Below are 15,978 nucleotides of genomic sequence, written 5' to 3'. Positions count from 1 at the left end.
CTCTGCTGAGTTAGTGGTTCCATCCCTGACAGTTAAAAGCACCCAAGACTAATAATACTGTGTAAGGCACTCCCCTTTGGTGTAAGGTATCTCTGTTCAAAACTGGACTTAAGAGTATTCATAACTTACAAACACAAGTTAAAGAGGAAGAGAATATTCAACTAGTCTGGTTCCTTACCCCATTTCCTTTTATCACCTATTACTAAAAGTACAGTTACGATTTCTAAAATTGTTTTAATACAGTAAACTCTGAAATATTCTGAATTGTCATTTTTGAACACTTATGCCTCTTTGACTTACCAGAGCTCAGTATTTGGCCTCAACCAGATACATGTATTTTCAAAGAATGGAAAAAACCTAAAGTTTTAAAGTAGCAGCTAAACAAGAACAACTTCTTTAAAGCTAAAATTAGACTCAAACTTGACTATTACTATCCATCCTTGTAAAATAAGGACGGAAACAGATGTGTCTTCATCCTGCTATATCACAGCACATTAGAGACAGGAGTTTGCTGAAGTTGTTATTGCAGAAAATAAGACCTTTAGTGCCTGAAGCCAGGGAAAAAGCAACTTTTGTTCCCATTAATAATAAAGGTTGAAGTACATATTTCCAGGAGAGGAGGGAAGAATTGGAGCATGCATTCAATTGACTTCTCTTCTTAAAACCCAGTGCTTCCAACTACTATTTCCTGCATTTTTCCAAAATTATGATCCTGTGCAGTAGGAACTAACTAATATCATTGCATGCTCGCTCTGCTTTCCTCAAACTGATACTTGATGGTCACTATGCGGTCTGGAACTACAAACTCACGGATGTTATTTTCATCCAAATCTCATTTGTCAAGTCAACTGTTAACTCTGACACCTCTGCACTGGAACTGGCAGTGTTACGCATAGGACTGGTAATGGGCAGAGTAACGTTTCCTTTATAAAAATTCTGGTTGTACAACGTTCTAATGCGGATGCTGCTTTAGATTTCCTCAAGCCACATTGTAGGCCTGTGGCTTTAAACACATCATAGTTGAACGCAATCTCCGTTTTTTAACTTCCTGGAAATTTGAATTTTCACTAGTCCAAAATGGATTTTTTTTTCTTTTTCTTGCTTTCTTATCAGAAAAAAAAAAAAAGATACAGAAGAAAGCTATTTTGTGTGTCTAACACCTGATATTGGGGCAAGAACAGACACATATGCTCCTAAAATAAGCCTGAAAGAAAAACTTCTATTTTTGCTATTGTTTTTATCTACAGAAATCCTGAAAACAATTAGTAAACATATCCTCTTTTAATTAAAGTCTCAGAATGTAGTGCAAGTTGAATAAATTCAGTCAAGTAACTTGTCTCAAAAAATTAACTTCTATTGCAGATGATTCTGACTAGGTTGTTCATCAGCTCCTTTTGTAAGTAGTTTAAGTTGTTCTTGTCTGCCCCTTCATATACTCCTTTCATAATTCTTCATACGAAATAAATAAGTAAGGGCTTAGTCCTAAGATGCAGGTATGACTTTGCTTTAAAGTGTTCAGGTCTTGCAAAATATGAAAGTAACCCAGAGATTTGAAATCACACTACATATTAGCAATTTTTTTTCTCTGCTCAAGATGGTACCTATCCACCCCCAAAACACATCATGTCTCCAAAAGATTCTGAGATTTGAAAGCTACTTTTCTGTAATATTCTGGAATCACAGGCATTCATACTAATAAAGCATTAAATAAATTCTCTAAAGTAAATTATCAAAAGAACGAACATTTAAGTATTGTGAAACAAAAAATTGTTTTAACACACTTCATTAGTAACATCACATTTTGTCTAACCACAAATCCATACAAAGAGTTGTTTAACTGAGTTAGTGATCTCACTCTGCAATCCTCATGCTGAGACACTCCTTTTATAAATATACACTAGAACAGTGAACTTCTTTACCCAACCCGTACCTCTCAGCCTTGATCTGCAATAGACATTTTTAAATACAATGTAACACAATCCCTACTCAAACTTTGCAAGCAGCACTGCACCTCAAACGATAGTACCTTTCCTGAGATTCACCACCCCACACTTCCACAAACGTTCCCTAACCAATCAATTTCATAAATGTAAACATTATTATTCCTCCCTCCAAATCACCCAGTAGGTTCCTTTAATTTACATATTAAACTATTACCGTAATGCTGTCACTGAAATTAAACCCTGAGAAATTCTATTTTAAAAAATCCTAGAGATTTTATGGTTTATGTTGAAGTCCAAGTACATTTAGATAAAATTTTCATAAAGAGATCTTCCATAACATTATGCTTAATGAGCTATAGGAATACCTCAATATTTTTACTGGCAACATTCTTCACAACAGCAGGAAACAGCTCAGAAGCATTTTTTCCATTTGCAATCATCTATAAAAGAAAAAAAAAAGAAGAGGCAAATCTTAGTAATGTAATAATATCATTTATTAGAGTGGGCTTTCCAGGTTTTTTGGGGGTTTTTGTTTTTTTCTTTTAAAGAAGCCAGCATTTATTCCAGATTTATTTAAAACATGATTTCTATGAAGTTGACAATAAAGTCTGACTTTGTTAACTATGAGACTTTACAGGATACTGTCGATACAGCAAATCCCCTGGGAACTGGCTGTTTATGGAGTTTGGGGTGTGTGTTTGGAATCAATTAACTGGATTTTACTATATTGGACTGCAAATCATTTTTAATGCTTTAATAATTACTTAAAATAAAGACCTTGCTAATCTGAAAAGCTTTACAGAATTACCTGCTGGGTAAATAATAAATAAATCCAAACAATACCCCACCCCAACAAAAAAAAAAAAAAAAAAAACACACAAAAAAACAAACACACGAACAAAAAAAACCAAAAAATAACGTCAGAAGTAGTCCTGTGCATTCTCCCTGGAACAATCTTGGTGTGCAATAGAACCAAGGAGAGAAAAAGAAATACAGACATTGCACTTTAAAAAAAAAAGAAAAGCATGATTGTTTTCCACAGCAAGTTAAACACAAAAGACCTTAAAGTGTTTATACAAAACAAAAGAACAGCAAGGTAAAAAGCAAGATCAGTCAACCCACTGTGATTTATTTAAAAAAAAAAAAAAAGAAGAAAGTTTTCATATCTGATCTCAGAGAAATCTGAAGCTAGTGTATGTAGCAAACAATAAAATGGTCTCAAAGAGCACAAACAACAAAATCCCAGTTCAGCTTCAGCCCTTGTATGAACAGCCTAACGAGGAAGTTATTTATAAGAAACCAAGTAGATTAGAAGGAATAAAATACTTCCGTATACACTACAGCTGCACAACTCTCATATTTCTTAGATCTAATTCCAGCAGAATGCCTGCCAGGACTTCATGTCCAAGCTGCAAACCATGGAATTTCATGAACCTGTTATATCAAGTTAAGTGTTGCTGAACACAAACTCAGAGCAAGCCCAACTGTGGCCAAGAGCAGGATCCAGTCAGACAAACATCAAGCTAATCAGAAAGGACAAGAGCTCACTAAGACAAGCAAATATGCCAGGATCCAACACAGGAACATGAGTTATGCAGCTGCGGTTGCTGCTGTTCATAACTATCACACATTCCCTCCATTACTCAACATTATACAGCTGATTAAACTTCATATTCCTAACTCACAGGCTGTTTGTGTATTTCATTGATAAAACACATCAAGGGCATAAAGAACTAGGATCTTATGCAACAAAAGCAAGAACACACAAAACCAGGTAATACCTTGACAAACTGTGTATTTGGAGAAGGTTAGAAGAAAGATGCCAGAAGAGGAGAGAACATAGTTCTAGCTATTAGTCAGGGGGCTTTTCAGAAGGGTTTAAGAGCAGTTGTGCGGCACAACATTACAATTTAACCAACTTAACATCTTAAACTATTTCTTGCAGCTGCATTAAAGCACAGGAAGTGACAAACTAAAACACAAGCACATTGTATGTGTTCCAGGGGGTTTTAACTAAGAATCTAAATGAAACCACTGCTGTCAGGACTGTAGGGTCTTTGTAATGAATGCCAAATTGAGAATGACCACACTCAAGTAGAACTTCATAGCAAGTTGCACTGTAAAGAAGTATCATAGAATAAAATACTATCAGTCATCTCATCTTGATGCAACAGAAGTTACGTTACTCAAAAATAGTGATGAACCTTAGACTTCCCTGACAGGCTGTAACAGTATGACTCTATGCATTACTTGCATTATTTAACTGATCAACCATAATAGCTCCAGTGTACCATGTAAATATGTATTTAGGGTCTTTTAAAAGAGTGTATTTTGACTCATTAAGTCGTAACGATTAGTGTAAAACCTCCTTAGCCCATGGATCATTAACCTGAAAGAACATAATGGTTCTTTCCAAGACTAAGGTCTATCATGTGGTTTTTGTTGCTGTGCCTAGACATTCTCCAATTGTGTTGTCTTATATAACTGGAGTTCCTGCACAGACAGAAACTTTCATTCTAGAATAAGTACTATGCAATGTCAAGGAGCACTAAACTTCTTCCCCCGCCCCCCCCATAAGAGAGACACAGACATAGCCAAAATTCTCTGTGGGAATTTGCTTCCATGGGAATTTGTTTCCTAAATTTATGCTCCAAAATCTTCAGGAGCAAAATTCCACTGAGATTTTTTTCCCAGATGAGAAGTTCAGACAGGTTTCCACACTTGGTAACAAGAATAGCTTGGTTGTTGTAATATCAGTGTATATTTTAAAAGAAATATCAGCTATTGTGTTTCCATACATACAGTAGAATAAACTTGGTTCTGTACACACTTCAAATTTTTTTCTAAACCACCAGTGTTCCTTGTAATCTTCCAGAGACTGCAATTATTTTATGGTATGCATGTAAGGAAGAAACATAAAAAAATAACATACTGACTAAAAAACATCACTGATCATTGAAGTCACACGTAAGTATTCTATCTGAAGGTAGGCTTAGACACCTTCATGTAAGAGGTGAAGTGGAAAGATCAAAAATGGACTATTCCTATGCTTTAAATTATGTTGTTAGAAGTCACTCTCTGCAAGATAGATTTGGTTTTATTTGTAATGAATCTCCTCCTCCCCATGACAAAGTGTGCAAACCACCTTAAAGGAAGAAGCAGCAGCAAAAAGAGCCATAAGCAGTGTTCTCCTGGTACTTTTCCATCACACCTATATGGACAAATTAAGGTTCCAGCTCTTGAAGTACTTACTAAAAAGAGTAAAAAAACCTATTGGTATGCACAGCTTTTTCCTTTACCTAAAATTACTGAAAAAGTGCATTCCAGGGAGACACACTAAACAATACTCTGACAACGGAGTTCCTTCTTCCTCACATAATAAGGCTAGAGGAAGCCTTTCATCTCTGCAAAACCCATCTCATCCCTGCAACCTCTCTAAATGTAAGCACACAATTAGTAACACACAAGGATCTTTGTGCCCAGCAAGAACATTATTACTGCTGCCAGAAGGCCTAATGCTAATTGTGCAAGGTCCCAGTCCTGGCCTGTAAAGCTCATTGTTTCAGTTTGTTCTGTGAACCACAGGTTGGTACCAGGTATCTGTTATGAAACACAGTTTAAACAGAGGATAACAGCAAATACCTTGAAAATATGAAAGGGACTGAAAACAGAGGATCCAGTAATTAAAAAAACCCACTTGAGATCAAGTAACGGTTAACCTCATGAGCTAGAAGGCTGTTTCTGCTTTAAGAAAAGACACAGCAGCTAAGCAAGGAAGAAATATCCAAGAAACACCTGCCTGCTGCCACCTTGGAAAGTAGTGCTCTTCCAGCACTGTGCAGTGGTTAGAAAAGGGACAGAAACCAAGGACTGGGAACTTATAAAAGGACAGAAATCTGGAACTGGGAAATGGGGTAGCAGAAGAAAGAATGTGCTCAATTCAGTTCTGCCTCCCCTTGCTGAAGAGCTCTTGAGCCTGATCACCTCAACCTAAGACGACTAAGGACCACAGCTACCAGTGCCAACTTCACGTCTACAGCTCCATGACATCATATACTTTTAGGAAAATTAAAGAAACAGTTGTTAAGAAGTGCTTTGAATATGTAGCAGCAGCAGGTATTTACAAGTGCATTTGCTCTTTGCACACTCATTTATAAGAGCAGCATTGATTGTAGGAAAAAAATGGAAAAAATAATCAATCTAGTAAAGTTTTCATTTAAAATTTAAAGCTGACCCCACTTAATAGTTTCTAATTCCCCAGTATACATACACATCCAGTTGCAACAGTCTCCAAACACAGATAAAGAGATCTGGCCACCCTTTGAAAAGAAAACTAAGGGAGCAACAGGCAGCTCTCCCCAGCCTTCCTGCCCACAGTCATAGCCAGAAAAACAAAACAAAACAAACTTTTCTGAGGGAAGCAGGAGAATGTAAGTTACCATAGGATGAAACCATGGCACTTTTAAAGGCCATGATTTCTTGCAATAGCACCTCTGTATGGTCAAACCCTGAGGAATCCCACATCACATCAGAGAAGATGAATCAAACTTTTCACACACACCCCCAAAAAAATGGTGTTATGAAATAACAGTTGAGAGGTTACCAAGGTCTAATAGGTAATTGATATCTCTGGCATGACTAGGATCAAAGGCAAAAGCAGAAGACAACCAGCTTGAGTAAAATCTTCATCACTAGAGGATAACGAAGGGAGAAATCACCAGCTTTAGAATCAGAGGAAAGAACACATTTGCATAATACAACCTGTGCCTACTCACTTCAGTACATGTGTAGACAGGGTAACCCACGTAAAACCCAAGAAAAATAAAAGGAGCTGCAAAACAAACAGAGGAGACTGAAGGAATAATGACAGAAATCAAATGCAGAAGTCCCAAAAAAATAAGTCAAGTGGACCCTGAACAGCTTTCCATAGCTTCTAATACTTTTAAGAAGAAATAAAGGGACATTATCAACTTCAAGTTGTTCAGTTTATAGAGTTTAAACACACAATGATGTTAAACATTATTTAATCACCTCTGTGCTTAAACAGTTCACCTGAAATACTTAGTCGAATACACAGGCAACACACCTGATTTAAAACAATCCTTATATAATCTAAAAAAGTAAAAATAGTAAATGCAATTTCTCATTTTACTTCTGCAAATTTCTGTTGTTTCCTGTCTGCTGAATTAAGACAGCAATTGAAGCTTCTCTAAAGAAACCCTTTCGTATTTAAGATCTCACCTCCCTACTGAAAATAGTTATTTACATGCATATTAGCACTGTTACATAAATATTTTAAAAGTATATGACTGCATATATTTCTATACAGCAATTTCTACACAAAATTCCAAATTAAGGACTTCACAGTACCTTTTAAACACCATTTAGACACTCAAATGCTGATGCGGTATAGGATCTGTAAAGCTAAAGCAGTATTCACATCCAAGAAATAAAAATAACAACAAAAACCCAGATACCCTAACAAATAAAAATAATAATAAAAATATCACATACCCCAACAATTCTTTTCATAGCATCCAGCTTTGCAGAATCTTTACTGCTTTCCAACATTTGTTTTAGGTCTTCATTTCTATGGTAGAAACACAGTAAAGCATCAATTAGAAAAAGGAAAAAATAAAACCAGAATACCATTTTTATATCCTTGCATCAATTCAGCAACATAAGGTGAAGCCCTGCTCCTTCTTGCCCACTTTTAAATCATATCTGTTAACATGCTGGCCTGGTATAATGAAGTGTTCAGTTAAAGAGTCTTTCAGATTCCAACAATAACACAAGTCCATGCAACTTTAATCTGCTGTTAGCTGAACCCTGGCTGGAAGGTTGAAGTCTTGAGGCAACAGAAGAGCTCAATTTGAATCAACAACTGATTCACTCCTCCCTTTTCCCCCAGTGAGGGTGAGATGTAATAGCCTACGGTTGACATGTTTGTGTTAAAATATAATATCAGCTTACATAAATGACTGAAAAGCCCAATAGTGTTCTTCAATATTGTCTGAATTTCAATGAGAATCAAGTATGTAACCTTATGTTTTCATCTGCATTTCCAGACTGTAAATTGCTGTCTCCATCCTCAGTACCAAAAGCCTCAGATCTGTAGTACATCAATTCTACATGCCATAAGATTAAGATAGCCCAATGAATAGACACATACAGTGTCCAAGCACTTTTCACAGCTGAAATAAAATTCTCACACAAAAATATTCAGTCCATAAGGATGTTCTCTTGCAGATATAGCTTCCCATTAGCCAACACTAAAAAGAAACCTCACCCTGCTTGGCTTTTTAGATGCAACAACATCGAAGTCTAGCTGCATTTATACACTCTGAAAGCTTACAAAAAAGGGTTTTTTTAAAGAAATAACTTTTTGTAATGTCTAAAATGCTTGAGTACTGAAAAATACAAAGCAAACAATGGCTCAAGAAGAGACACCTGCAGTATTCCAGAGAACTCTGAAAAAATTTCCAGGTTTACAAACCCTGTGAGATTTCACATAGTGAAGGGCAACATAGAAATCCAGACAGGATTTCAAAAGTGAATGCAAAACCTAGATATATTCCGATTTATCACTGCCCTCAGAACTTCAGATGGGGAGGAAAAAGACGTTTAAGCCAAATCCAGAATTAGTTACAATGAGACAAAATGTTGTCATCCTCTCCCTCATAAGCCTTTAAATAGCATTTTTCCTACTCGCAAGGGATAGAGTCACTCTAATAGAGAGGATTCTCCTCGTATTTTCAGACCCAGTACAGTACTGCATTTATTCTGTGCCCCTCCATGAGAAATCCACACTGCCCACACACTTCAGTATACATCCACAAAATTAAAAAACACAACCGGATGGGAGAAAAAATCCAAACAACGTTCTTTTTTCTAATAAGCCAGAAGAAAAACATGCAAAATTCAGGATGCAGATACCAACATGCAGCTTACAATTGAACTCTAACTGCTTTTTCAAAACAAATTGTTTCATGAAACACTGGAACAACCTAATACAGATGGCATGTTGTAAATATTGGCTTCGACAGCTTAATATTTAAGTATTATCTTTAAAAGAAAAAAAGTGGAAGCATTCAATTTCATCACCTGCTTCCGGACCATCTCCCAGATATCACTAGAACTCCTTATTTTGTCTGCATCACACTCAAAGGTTTTTACTGGTTTTAGTTACTCCTGGAAGTGTTCAAATATCTATATGTTCAGTCTTCTACTGCTATGTTTATCTAGTTGTTTGCTTCAGTCCTTTAAATTATACTTCCCATGCAACTTTGTTCTGTAGTTTGTATACTGTTGAAATCAGTTTAATATGTCTATAGCTGGCAGCCTTCTCCATGGCAAGTGGTAACATCCAGCGTACCACCTTCCTGGAACACCACCCCACCTTGACAGATCTGTCATAAGTAACTAATGCAGTGATTTTACAGACCTTTTGCTATTACCCTCCTCCCACCTCCCTGGGATAAAGGCACAACTCCCTCCACATTAAGCTCTCTGGTTTTCTGATTTCACTTCAAGCATGCTTGTGTTCACCTCTATATCCTCACAATCCTTTTAGCCACTCCATATTTCTCCCTCAGCTCTATATCCTCATTTTTGGTATCAGAAATCAGGTATTTGTTGGTTGACAGTTGCACCTAAAATACCTTTAATAATTTGCTTTTTTTACCTTTTAATCTCGCTGTGTAGTTCTGTTTGTAATCAGCTTTTTAGGAAGGTTAGCTTGGTTTAACTTTTGGCAGCTCTCTTTATTCCCATCATTCTTGGTCACACAGATAGCTTATTTTGCCAACCATTCCTGTCCACCTATTCCTCATACGATACCAAGTCAGCCTCAGTTATTTTAGATCAGCCTGAAGCACCTTGACTGAGACTTTGCCCTAGTTGGACACAAAAATTTCAGAGACTTCTAATTGCTTCTGCTTAAGTCTTAATCCTTACTTTTTAAGCATAGCTTGTGAAAGAAAATATGAGACATGGTTATCAGTTACACAGCATAAGACTGGAATTGATTTAGAAAGTTGCTTCCAGTCCTATGCTCCTGCTTCCAGTTTCCTACTGCTATTTCACATAATCATGTACAAATTGACATAAAGACATCAGTAAAAGCTAAAACAGAGGATAATATTAATAAATTGTGATCACCTCGTTCTCATATGATTGGTAGGAGGATGCTTTTGTTCCTCGGCACAACCAACAAAGCAACTACTTTTCAAAAAACTTAGTATCTGACTACAGAATCACAGTGTTGCGTAATTAAGATTTTATAGCAACCACTTAAGATTCAAGTCTGGGAATACATTTAGCTAATAAAATAATTAACAAAAAAGCTACCATGAAAAAACAATATGTCAACAAGATTTGCAAGTGAGAAAGTAGAAAGTGCGTAAATCGTAACTTGAACTTGAGTATCAAGCAGCAAAAATGGAGGAAGTTACACAGCACAGGATTCAAGTGCATGCTCAAGACTACCTCCCAGAAGTTGGAAGTGACAAAAGCAGACAGTAATAACAGGATGAATATGAGTTACCAGTGTAACAAATACAAATTAAAAAGGCAAAAGGTGAACTTAAGATGTGAAGACAGAAGTGTTCACAGTAAGAACTGCTTATAGAAAATATTCTATCACACAATTCATTTTGAATGAATTTTCAAATTTCATTTTCAAAACATTTTGAAATATTAACAAGGAAGATATAAGATAGAGAAATTAAGACATGAACACCTGCTTACAGACAGCCTTGCTTCCCTAAGAGAAAAGCAGCAGAAGGAGAAAACAAATAGGAGAAAACCACATGCTCTTGACGAATCCATTTAGAAATTAATTGCTACATGAACAGATGAGGTTTTTTAAATCTTTTCTAAAAAATTATAATCCAGGATTAGCAAGCATTAGCTACTTACAGAGTAAAATATTGCTCCATATATTCATATGGATCAGCAGCAGCAAGCCTTTTTTCTTCTACAGTTAGATACGGTTTCAGTGTAACCTCGAAGTTTCGCCCTTTAAGAGCAGATTTAATAGTGCAAGACACCTCAATTATTTTATCCAGCATTGTAGAATTTCGCTCCATTCTTTTAAGTACAGTCTTTAAAAAAAAAAAAAAAAGTAGATGACTGCACTTAACCAAGCTTGCCTGCAGAGACTGAGGTCTAGTCAAAAAAGAAAATCTTATTAAGTAACAGGATACCCACTCCCTTGCTGTTTTAACTTCTAGAAACAAATATCCTACACATATTTCAAAGGTCATTTCCCTCCAAAAACAACTCTTATCAGCAGCCTCAATGAACAATGGGAAAGGCAAATGCATTTCAGTCTTTCATAATATAGTTTATTGTACGGTACAAAAATATTTTCGTCTTCTGAGCATTAAGAAGATTTAAGGGAATTTCAATCCTTAAGTAAAATACCTCAAAACAGAAAGCATAAATGCAAGCCTCATACCGCTGTTCATGTTTCTATACTCATTAGTTATTCTGAAGTGACAGTTCTTCAGTACACAATGTTATACAAATAATTTCTTTATCACTTATGTCCACCTGCCAGGAGTTCAGGAAAATGCAAGCAACCCTCCAGCTGCATCAATACTTTTGCCTCTCCTCACTAAAACTTTGAGAGTAATTCTAGCCTTACAGAGTTACGTACCTATTACAGATGACTGAAATATAAACTTCATTACTTCAGCAGCAAAACTAGGTTTAAAGAAACCTAATCTGACGGTTTACAAATGATATGGAGCTATATGAAGCAGGACAGTAATGATCCCAACCACAGTAGGTTCAAAAAAACCTGCATAAGAATAAACCCATTTTCCCTAACAGTAAGAAGTGAAGTGACTTTCTGAGAGAGAAAAAGAAAAAACAAGATTCCCACCTGTCTGCCCACTGACATATCTAAGAACGCAACGGGATTTCCCAGAGTTCCTAAACTGTAGTCTAGTGTCTTAACCTCTATATAATATAGCACCACTGTCCTAAAAAGTTGCCAGTTGAAAGCACTGGAATGGACTATAATTAGAAACATTACCACAGAATCACAGTACGGTAGGGGTTGGAAGGAACCTGAGGAGACCATCTAGTCCAACTCCCCTGCCAGAGCAGGGTCACCTAGAGCAGGTTGCACAGGAACGCATTCAGGCAGGTTTTGAGTATGTCCAGAGAAAGAGACTCCACCACCTCTCTGGGCAGCCTGTCCCAGTACTCTGCCACCCTCAAAGTAAAGAAGTTTTTCCCTAGGTTCAGATGGCATTTCTTGTGTTACAGTTTGTGCCCGTTGCCTCTTGTCTTGTCACTGGCCACCACTGAAAAGCGTCTGGCCCCATCCTCTTGACACTCACCCTTTAGATATTTATAAGCATTGATGAGATCCCCCCTCAGTCTTCTCCAGGCTAAACAGGAGGAAAGGCTGAAAGACCTGTGTGTCCAAGAGATGCTCCAGTCCCCTTGATCATCTTTACAGCCCTCCACTGGACTCCTTCCAGTACTTCTTTGTCTCTCTTTAACTTGGGAGTCTAGAACTGGACACAGCACTCCAGATGTGGCCTCACCAGGGCAGAGTAGAGGGGGAGGATGACCTCCCCTGACCTGCTGGACACACTCTTTTTAATGGCCAGGAGACTCTTTTAAACCCCAAGAGACCATTGGCTTTCCTGGTCGCAAGGATGCATTGCTGCCTTATGGTCAGCTTCTTGTCCACCAGGACTCCCAGGTCCCTCTCTGCAGAGCTGCTTTCCTGCAGGTCAACCCCTCTTCCTCCCTAGGTACAGGATCCTAAACTTGCCCTTGTTGAACTTCATTAGGTTCCTCTCCACTCAACTCTCCAGCCTGTCAAGGTCTCGCTGAATGGCGACACAGCCTTCTGGTGTGTCAGCCACTCCTCACAGTTTTGTGTCATCAGCAAACTTGCTGAGGGTGCACTCTATTCCTTCGTCTGTGTCACTGATGAATATGTTGAACAAGACCGGACCCACTACCGACCCCTGGGGAACGCTGCTACTTACAGGCCTCCAACTGGACTCTGCACCGCTGGTTAGAACCCTCTGAGCTCTGCCATTCAGCCAGTTCTAAATCCACGCCACTGTCCATTCACCCAACCTACACTTCCTAAGCTTCTACCCAGCCAGTCATGCCAATCATATAAGGCTATCAGATTGGTCAAGCATGATTTCCCTTTGGTGAAGGGGAAATCATATATACCCATATGCAACATATATAATCATATATACCCATATACAACATGAACAGGCTATGAAATACAATCTTGTTATTTGCATAGCATCTACCAAAAAAGGCAATAAGCCAATTATTAATATATTAAGGTATCAGATGCCTTTGTAATCTTTACCACCACAGGCTTGTATTCCTCAATATAAGAATCTGAAAGTTAAGGGAGTATAAATTAGAAACTCAAATTCATTGCCTAACTTTCTCTCATAGAAAGCATCACACATGACAAATCTATGATGATACGATATGATGGACATCACAAAACACACCCAGACATATTCTTTTAAATCACTGGTTGAACGTTAAACTGAAGACTTAACATTCAAATTTTCTGCTATGTTTTCTTATTTTTATTTTAGCCTTTAAAGATAGATACTACTTTTGTCTTTCTACCTCAAAGCGCTGCTTTCTTCATATGCCTTTGCACCATTTCCGGATACAATAGGGGTATAAATATTGTAAGACCTACAATAGGCCTACCAGCTAGGATTAATCTTACAGATATTACTGTTAAGAAAGTAAACAAAACACACCGGTTAGATTTTTCAAGTTCTCATTCTCTTTCATGCTCCCCCTACTCCCTGCCACTAAAAAGAAAAAACCCCAAACTTTAAAAAATCCCCACCCCACCAACCCAAAATTAGAGGAAAAACAAAAAACAACCCAAAAAAACCCAACCCAAAAAACTAGAACTTGACAGTCAAGAGAACATACTACCAAACTATTTTAACAGCCTGGAGTCTTATGCTAGAAAGCACTCTGACCATTACTCTCCATGCTAATTATGGCAAACAGCAACTAAAGAACAACTCTGAATATGCCGTACTCTTGTTAGCACACACTTGGTCACTAGAACTGGTATCTTGCTCAGATTAAGACCAGGATTTCAGATTCCATTAAGCAACATTACCCACTTTTACAGAAAACAAGAGAGGGTAAGCATAACTATACATCACTGAGGTTTAAACCAGCTATGTCAGTGACAAATCTGGGCCTCTCTCTCAGTTACTTTGTCTTCTTGTAGGAACTATCACAAATCTTTAACCACATTAAAATACTAATCCATAATCTGTGGTGTATTATTTGCCACTGCACCTACGCATTCTGAACAACTGTTGTTAAGAGAACACAGAACACTCACTCCACCCTGATAAGATACACATTTATTAAATTTCCTATTCTTTTTAGCTACACCATAAGATGAAACCCATAAACTGTCAGTATTTGCTACGGTTCTAATGTACCCAATTACTGAAAGAAATCACCCGCTGTAAAAAACAGAAGTTTCATCAGTATCAAAATGGCAACTGAAGCCCAGCTGTCAATGCAACAATAATTCTTCAGCTACAAAATCTTTACTCCTGGAAGTTTCAGTCTGCTGTTTTACAAAATAAGAATTTCATTATGACTCCCCATGCCATCTATATGCCCCAAAACCTGGGAACAGTTTTAATTCTAAGAAAGGGGAAGGAATTTTAAACAAATAAACTCATGGTGAGACAGAGACTTCATACACAAGGACAGTGCTGTGTTACTTGCAAGATAAATTTTGAGAGTACTGCAAGAATTACTGCAAGATGGGATTGAGACCTGCCCTGCCAAGAAGGACTTTGGTGTACTGGTTGATGAAGAGCTGGACATGAGCTAACAACGTGCGCTTGCAGCCCAGAAAGCCCAGCATATCCCGGACTGCATCAAAAGAAGCATGGCCAGCAGGTCGAGGGAGGTGATTCTGCCCCTCAACTCTGCTCTGGCAAGACTCCACCTAGGGTACTGCATCCAGCTCTGCAGTGCTAAGCATAGGAAGGACATCGACCTGTTGGAGCAGGTCCAGGGGAGGGCAACAAAAATGATCAGAGGGCTGGAGCACCTCTCCTGTGAGGAAAGTCTGAGAGAGCTGGCGTTGTTCAGCCTGGAGAAGAGAAGGCTCCAGGGAGACCTTTCAGTACTTAAAGGGGGCTTATAAGAAAGATGGAGACAAACTTTTTAGTAGGGCCTGTAGCAATAGGACAAGGGGTAATGGCTTTAGACTGAAAACGGTTAGATTCATACTAGATGTAAGGAAGAAGTTTTTTTACAATGAGGGTGGTGAAACACTGGCATAGGTTTCCCAGAGAGGTGGTAGATGCCCCATCCCTGGAAACATTCAAGGTCAGGTTGGACGGGGCTCTGAGCAACCTGATCCAGTTGAAAATGTCCCAGCTCACTGCAGGGGTATTGGACTAGACGACCTTTAAAGCGCCCTTCCAACCCAAACTATTCTATGATTCTAAGATATAGGAAATGGCAAACAAATCCACTGCAGAGGAGGAAGCAAGCTTCACCAGTTCTGATATTATGGAACCAGCCGTTACAGAACAAGAACAAAAGTTACAAGAGTCCCATTCAACAGAGTTTTAATAATGCATTTCTTGTTTTAAGTTCTCCATCTGCTGCATACTTTCAGTTATGTAACTTCAACTGCATTGTTCTTGTGTTTAGGAGACTTCAGTCTGGATAACATAATTTTAACCACAGCATCTGTCGCGGTTTGGCCTCAGACAGCAACAAAGAACCACATGCAGCTCGCTTGGGCCTTCCCAACACAGGAAGAATCAGAAGAAAGAGGCAAAACTCTTGGGTTGAGACAAAGGCAGTTCAACAGGACAGCAAAGGGAACGAGAAAAAACAAGAACAATAACGCGGATAGAAGAATATACAAACACAATGACAGAACCACCGCTCCCTGACCACACCAGCACCCCAGCCGGATCCAAGCGTCGATGTCCTGTCCCCTCCCCTGGCAGGTCAGGGT

The 15,978-nt window shown here is 38.1% G+C and overlaps 1 protein-coding gene across 1 annotated transcript in view; it reads right to left on the bottom strand.

Annotated features, from left to right (window-relative positions):
* Positions 1–15,978, bottom strand: part of AP3B1 (adaptor related protein complex 3 subunit beta 1) — a 171,751-nt gene that overhangs the window by 147,283 nt on the left and 8,490 nt on the right. The window contains exons 2-3 of the mRNA XM_074569713.1: positions 7,458–7,533; positions 2,309–2,383 (exon numbers count right to left, since the gene is read on the bottom strand). Of these exons, the coding sequence (XP_074425814.1) occupies positions 2,309–2,383; positions 7,458–7,533 (151 nt within the window). The remainder of the gene's footprint in view (positions 1–2,308; positions 2,384–7,457; positions 7,534–15,978) is intronic.

The sequence above is a fragment of the Larus michahellis genome, chromosome Z, assembly GCF_964199755.1.
Source record: "Larus michahellis chromosome Z, bLarMic1.1, whole genome shotgun sequence".
Lineage (NCBI taxonomy): Eukaryota > Metazoa > Chordata > Aves > Charadriiformes > Laridae > Larus > Larus michahellis.
Note: the sequence above shows the minus strand (reverse complement) of the source record. Positions and strands in the feature narration are given on the sequence as shown.